Source organism: Rutilus rutilus, assembly GCF_951802725.1.
Source record: "Rutilus rutilus genome assembly, chromosome: 23".
NCBI lineage: Eukaryota > Metazoa > Chordata > Actinopteri > Cypriniformes > Leuciscidae > Rutilus > Rutilus rutilus.
The window spans coordinates 25,471,139-25,478,522 of NC_140233.1; the positions used below are offsets into that span (position 1 = coordinate 25,471,139).

General features: G+C 42.8%; 3 protein-coding genes across 3 annotated transcripts; all 3 read right to left on the reverse strand.

Annotated features, from left to right (window-relative positions):
* Positions 1–2,961: 2,961 nt before the first annotated feature.
* On the reverse strand, positions 2,962–3,426 carry LOC311282947 (histone H3.2-like). Its single transcript, XM_084397077.1, has one exon. It carries the CDS (start codon positions 3,386–3,388, stop codon positions 2,978–2,980), a length of 411 nt encoding a protein of 136 aa, XP_084253203.1. The 5' UTR covers positions 3,389–3,426; the 3' UTR covers positions 2,962–2,977.
* Positions 3,427–3,939: 513 nt separating this feature from the next.
* Positions 3,940–4,627, reverse strand: LOC311282951 (histone H2A-like). The gene has a single exon (XM_084397081.1). It carries the CDS (start codon positions 4,599–4,601, stop codon positions 4,215–4,217), a length of 387 nt encoding a protein of 128 aa, XP_084253207.1. The 5' UTR covers positions 4,602–4,627; the 3' UTR covers positions 3,940–4,214.
* A 560-nt stretch (positions 4,628–5,187) lies between these two features.
* LOC311282945 (histone H1-like) lies at positions 5,188–6,043 on the reverse strand. The gene has a single exon (XM_084397075.1). The coding sequence runs from the start codon at positions 5,992–5,994 to the stop codon at positions 5,380–5,382; it is 615 nt and encodes a 204-aa protein (XP_084253201.1). The 5' UTR covers positions 5,995–6,043; the 3' UTR covers positions 5,188–5,379.
* Between the last annotated feature and the right edge of the window lie 1,341 nt (positions 6,044–7,384).

Below are 7,384 nucleotides of genomic sequence, written 5' to 3' on the forward strand. Positions count from 1 at the left end.
CTCAAGGACCTTAATGTGTTTTTCAGTTATCATCCTCAACACAACAGCCACCGAAACATCACATATCAAAAGTTTATAACAGAAAGGATGGAACCAGCTGCAAATTCTCTGAACTGTTCTGTATGTTTGGCATTTGCACCTCTTGCAGGTGGTAGTCCTTTCATAAAGGGAGGTGTGAATGCATGGAAACATGTTCATTAGATTGAGGAACATGATAAAAGTAATGCCCATATAGATTGTGCCGATACTTACTTTCTAATGGCTAAAAAGGCAAAAGTCTATTGGCTGGCAACCAGATGTTTTCTTTCAAAAGACATCATCTTTAAAGTTGTGGATGTCATCAGCCAAATTATAAAGAGCACAACTGCAGATCGAGATTAAACAGGCAGGCATGTTTTCGGTCCAAATAGATACCACCCAAAATATAACCTCAAAAGACCAATGTGCAGTAATTTTAAGATATGTTATAGATTCCATCCATGAGCGACTGGTTGCTGTGGTAGACTGTGAAGCATCGACAGGAAAATATTTCACAGAGATGCTCAAACAGACATTAGACAAGCTTGGTATTGACTTTGGCACATGTGTGGGCAACTCCACTGATGGTGCAGCTAACATGCAGGGACAATATCAAGGGTTCTCTGCATTTCTCTCAGAGCAGTCTCCTACAGTCACATATTCTGAATCTGGTACTGGCAGACACAACATGCAGTGTTGTAGAAAGTACATCTCTCTTTTCATTGCTTAATGATGTTGCAGTTTTTAAGTAACGACAAACATCATAGAAGACTGTGCTCAATAGGGGAAACCGGGTGGTGGGCAAAGGACCAGGCTATCACTAAGGTCTTTGGGTGTTTTGATAAGCCTCAAGATGCTCTGTATGTTGACCTGCTGCTGACTCTCGCCTCAATTGAGGAAGATATGAGTATGAAGCCAACAGTGCGGGTCAAAGCAAAGGGATATATTGAAGCCCTTTTAAAGTTTGAGACGGTCCTCACTGCTCAAACCTTTCTCAGAATTTTTGAGTGTACATCCCCCCTCTCCAAGTACCTACAGATAAAGGGTATGGATATGCTAGCAGCTCACCACCTGGTTGAGGGGACAAAGGAAAGCCTCAACAAATTTATCAGAGACTTTGAGGGAGTGAAAGTAGCAGCTGATGGGTTTGTGGGTAGGGACAATCAAAAACTACAAGAGGACAGCATTGAGATAGAACTGCAGACTGCACTTCCAGAGAAACAGGTTCGGAAAAAGAAAAACATGCCTGGAGAGCTATCAGAAGATGACCCTCTGACATCACCAGATGCTGACTGTGAGGTCAATGTGCACAATGTCATTCTGGACACTGTGGCAGGTAGCATTACATAGAAGGTTTTCAGCCAATGCAGAACTCTTGATCCTAATAACTTTGGCAAAATTAAGGCAAATGGGCTCCCTAGTTCAGCTCTCCAAGACATCAGCAAGTGTCTCCTTAAATTTGGTAAGTGGACCATTGTATATGGAACCAGAGGTAGAACTGGAGAACACGACCTGTTCCTGCTGCAAAAACTCTGCCATTTGGCTCACAGTACAACCTTCTTACTGATGCCTACCATGTAATTGGTTTGGCATATAAGTTTGTGTTGACAATCTCAATCACTCAGATCGCCTGTGAGAGAAGCTTCTCAACCCTGAAATTTGTTAAGAACAGGCTAAGAAGCTCAATGTCTCAGGAGCACTTAGAGGGATTCATGTTAATGGGCACAGAAAAGGAAATAATCATGTCTATAGACAATGAGACAGTTATTAACAAAGTTGCAGAAACCAGTGCACTGCTTAGGCGGTTGCTGATGCTGTAAGGCTTTGCTATTTTCAGTTCTGAGTGTAAGCCAAAACTTGTAGAGAATGAAGGCCTATTTCTTTCTTTCTTTGCATATTGAGATGCATATTTGCATATTGATTGTCAGTTTAGTTAAAGATGACTGCTTTGCTTTGTTAACATGTTTTATGTTATATATATTTTATGCCATTATATATATATAAACAAAAGTCGAAAAAGTATATTTCTTACTGCAATACATTTTTTTTTAAAGTAACAATTGGACACTTTGTAGCAGAAAACTCAGTATGTGATTTGTTATTTGGCTATATTATATTATTCATATTTCTTCTTCATTTTTGTTAAAAAATAAATATTACAGGATAGTAAGAACAGATTTGTGACTTCATGAATCCAGGTTCAACCCCAGTGGGAGGGGCTGGCCTTGGGCATTAAGTGTGGCTTGGTGTGTCCCGGGCTGAAAATGGTACAAGGACTGAACAGTGGTTTGCACTTTACAAATGTACATGGCAGTAACCTGAGTTTTGTTTTTGTTTTGAATAAATTGTGCAGTTAAAAGAATGAGCTCAATTTTCATAAGATTGCTCGTAAACAAAGAGATTAGCCTGTATTTAGGTTCTATAACTTTAATTCAGATATGTTGTAAAGAGTTTACACCTTTGAATTGTTTACAGATTAGCATTTTGAGACTGACTTTAAACAGACAAGGCAGTTTTATAGATTGATGTCAATATGAATGTATTGTAATAATAGTTACAAGCTGGATAGTTCTAAACTTAAAAGATTAGTCCACCTCAAAACGAAAGTTTTCTAATCATTTACTTTCTTTCGTGGAAATTAAATTATTTTGAGGAAATCAGTTCAGGACTTCAATGGTAACCAAATTGTTGAAGTCCAAATCAATGCAGTTTCAAAGGGCTCTGCACGATCCCACCTGACGAAGAGTCTTATCGAGCAAAACGACCGGTCCTTTTTTTATAATAAGGATTATATGCAATTCTTATAGTATCTGATGATTTAGAGAACAGTGACCAATATAGTGTTAATGTAATGTATGAATACAACTTTCTACTTATTGAGTTGATTATGAAATTCTCTCGTTTTGTACAGTTTTGGTGGCTCTTAAAAGAGCCGTTGTGGGTTGAAGCAGACGCGGGTTTAAGCGCGCTCTCCGCGGATGCGGCGGGCCAGCTGAATATCTTTGGGCATGATGGTGACCCTCTTGGCGTGGATGGCGCACAGGTTGGTGTCCTCGAACAGACCGACCAAATAAGCCTCGCTGGACTCCTGCAGGGCCATAACAGCGGAGCTCTGGAAGCGCAGATCCGTCTTGAAGTCCTGAGCGATTTCTCTTACCAGCCGCTGGAAGGGCAGTTTGCGGATCAGCAGCTCGGTGGACTTCTGATAGCGGCGGATCTCCCGCAGAGCCACGGTCCCGGGCCGGTAGCGGTGAGGCTTCTTGACGCCGCCGGTGGCCGGGGCACTCTTACGGGCGGCTTTAGTTGCGAGCTGCTTCCTCGGGGCTTTACCACCGGTGGATTTACGAGCGGTCTGCTTGGTTCTTGCCATTGCTGCGGTCTTTCTCTCTGTCCTGCTTGCGCTGGAAATGCTGCTCTGCGTTACACACCCGCTTTTAAAGCATTGTATCGCCACGAGCTCATAGTGACGCGATGATGCAGGCCTCGTGATTGGCTAATACGTGATGTCTGCGCATGAGTGCCAGCCAATGACTGCGCGTTTTCAAACAAGTGGAGGGTTTCCCGCTCGAGCTGCTTTGTTTTGCTCATAAAACAGTGTACATAAGCTCCCTGGTCTTGATACTCACATTGTTGTATTTATGTGTTCTGAAATGCTCGTCGTAATTCCCAGTGGTTTTGCAGATTTTGGATCAGAACAAAGTCAAGTGTAAGTCTGTGTAAAAGCACGGCAGCGAGACGCAATAGGGTTTCCATCCGTCCCGTAAAACAGGGGGACGTTCCGTAAATCTCAGCATAAAGGGCAAAATACCCAGAGTAACATTGATGACCAATTTCTGTTTTCCTGAAGCTGATATGCAAATGGATTTATTTATTTCAGATAATCAATTTTTATTACATACAATAAGCTATCAAGGCTTGGTAGACAACTATATTTTAATATTAGGTGAGATGGGTTGGGTAGCAAACACACGTTAGGGGATCATCATGCGCTTATAGCAAGCATGCGCACAACTACGATTATACATGTAAAGGTCGATATAGAGAATTCATACGTTTTATAGATTTGATGGGTCATTTTCCCACTTAACCAAATGAGTTCATGGTGTTTGTAAAAAATAAAGAAAAAGGCTCGTTGTCAGATAAAATGGGTGGCTCTTAAAAGAGCCGTTGTTTCAATAACCCAGTCTTCAATCTGTTTATTTGGATTTGGCGGGTTTCTCGGTCTTCTTGGGCAGAAGCACGGCCTGGATGTTGGGCAGCACGCCGCCCTGAGCGATGGTCACTCGGCCCAGAAGTTTGTTGAGCTCCTCGTCGTTACGCACCGCCAGCTGCAGGTGACGGGGGATGATGCGGGTCTTCTTGTTGTCCCGAGCGGCGTTTCCAGCCAGCTCCAGGATCTCAGCGGTGAGATACTCGAGCACCGCCGCCAGATAAACAGGAGCACCAGCACCGACGCGCTCGGCGTAGTTTCCTTTGCGTAGAAGCCTGTGAACACGGCCAACGGGAAACTGCAGTCCCGCCCTGGAGGAGCGAGTCTTAGCCTTCGCTCGGGTTTTGCCGCCGGTTTTGCCTCTTCCGCTCATTTTTAGATCAGTTACTTCAATCACCTCAGCCTAAAATAATAGGATGAAATAACTGTCTCCACACACTGCCTTTAAACGGGAGTGCCAATCGCCCATTGGTTTAGAGTCTGTAAAGATTCAAACCAATCACTGAACTTCCCTCCAAAGCCCCATACCCTTTCTGGCGGGGATTATGAACAAGTATTAATTATCTGTAAAACAGAAGAGATGAAACCATTGAAATATAAAATTATATGTATGAAATTTAAATAAATACAAAAATAGATATTGTACGCTGTTTCTACCAAATGTGCTGCACACCTTTCACACACACACACACACACACACACACACACACACTGTATATTCTGGGCACATTGACTGTCTGATACTGTGCAGAATTATGTTCCTATTGTAATATTGGAGTTTTATAACTGTCCATATTGTAGGGTTTGGGTTGTTTGTATTGTCACAATTCTCCAGCATAGTGTTGTGTGTGTATATTCTGTCTCTACTGTGTTGTACAACATATTTAGACTGATCACTGTCTGTCTTAAGCTTTTTTTGGCCATTTACAATAAATTCCTTATATAAATAATGGTTTACATAAGTTTTTTTTTTTTTTTTTTAAACAGTTTTGACTTGTTTGTTCAGATTGCATGAGTCTAAGAGCTCAAAAGTCAAATCTCATCTATTCGCTTTCAAACATAACACAAATCATTGATATAAACGAGTTTTGCTCTTATTCAGAGTTAGTGGGTGGCTCTTAAAAGAGCCGTTGAGGAAGAAACACTGGACTTTATTTCTTTTTGGGCGCTGCCTTTTTAGGCTTGGCGGCTTTAGGTTTAGCAACCTTTGCCTTTTTGGGGCTCTTGGCTGCTTTCTTAGCGACTGCTGGCTTCTTTGCCTTCTTGGGGCTCTTCGTCGCCTTCTTTGGGCTCTTCGTCACCTTCTTAGCGGCTTTGGCTGCGGGTTTCTTGGCCTTCTTGGGCGATTTCTTGGCGGCGGGCTTCTTAGCCGCTGCGCTCTTGGGCTTCTTGGCAGCGGCGGGTTTCTTGGCCGCGGGCTTCTTCGCTTTAGTAGCCGCTTTCTTCTTGGTCTCGGCTTGCTGCTTGTTGAGCTTGAATGAGCCCGAGGCGCCGGTCCCTTTGACCTGCACCAGTGTGCCTTTAGTCACCAAACTCTTGATGGCGATTTTGACGCGGGAGTTGTTCTTCTCCACGTCGTAGCCGCTGGCAGCGAGCGCTTTCTTCAGCGCGGCGAGGGACACGCCGCTCCTCTCCTTGGATGCGGACACAGCTTTGACGATGAGCTCGCCGACGCCTGGACCTGCTTTCTTGGCTTTCACGGCGGACTTCTTCTTGGGCGCTTTAGCCGGGGCGGCAGCAGCGGGTGCTGGGGCGGTTTCTGCCATTTCTCTCTGATCGGATGATCAACAGTCTTTCAAACGCTTCTCTACTCTCAGCAATGAATGACGATCTCGCGGCGCTGCGTTCTTAAATAGCACATGAGAACCTTATAGACTCAACCTGCCCGCTCGGGTCTCTGTGCGCGTCCACGAGCCCCTCACGCGTGTGTTTTCTTCTCTTACATTTGGTTCAAAACTGGAGTGGTAAAATAGTTTGGCGCAGCCAAAACAAAGTGAACACCAAGCAGACGTTCTGAGCTTTCATCGGAGACTAAAATACCCGATGATGAAATGTTTATTTTGCCTCCGTCAGATCAAATCCAAGGCGAGCATCAGCCACGGGGGAAAGCCGCGTGTAAATTTGATGGATAAAGTGGAAAGGTTGATAAAAGCCTGAACGCGTCATCTGTGTGTTCAGCACAGTCAACAGTCTGAAATAGAGTTTTTATGAAATCAGCATCAGTGAGGACCGTGAGGAGGCTTTCATACAGATGTTGTTTTGGGCAGCTTGAAGCACACGAACATCATCCGGAGGCTCCGAGTCTCTCTGTGACTCATGTCTGGCCAGCAGGTGATCTGGCAGTAAAGTAATAATACTTTGTATTACTTTTAATAATAAATATATAACCTTTCCATAAGATGATGTACATCATATCACCTAAATAAAAATGTAAATCGTCATGTTTGTTTATCCTTATTCATCCTTCATCTCAGTTTTCGGCATGTGAATGAGGATCATGTAAAAACTCATCTGAATGAGCTGCTCATTTAAGCAAGGCGCAGAGCAAGTGACTCAAAAAACAACTTATATTTTATATTATACAACCCAGTTTCATATTTCCCTTGTTCTAAAACAACAGGGGATATGAGGGTATTCTGATCAAAGACAATATCTTTCTGGTAGATTTGTTTTCAGGTAGACTCTCTACAGCCTTGAAGCATCTGTCAGTCATCAGATGGAAACAGGCCTCGACCCCTGTGATGTGTGGCATCAGTACTGGATTGATGATCAAGACACAGACATTGTAGTATCACATTCAAAACTTTATTAAGGAAGAAGGGTCATATGTATACAAGATAAAGCAGAATCATCCACAATGCAGGCCATCCAATCATAATACTGAAAGATCAACCCCATTTACGGTATATTAATAAATATAATAATAAGAAAGAGATGTCAGAAATTCAAATGTATGTGTGCATCTTGAGTTCGAGTGTACCAGTGTGTCCAAGGCATGGTTCTTGATTTGTCTAGGTTTGTCCGTGATGTGCACATAACAAAACAGAAAGAAGCAGTCTTACAAAACAGCAGGGCAATCTTACACAAGAATAATCAAAAGTGGAGTCTTAAGAACAAAATATGATAATTTTCTTTGATTTTGTTCTTGTGAAAAGA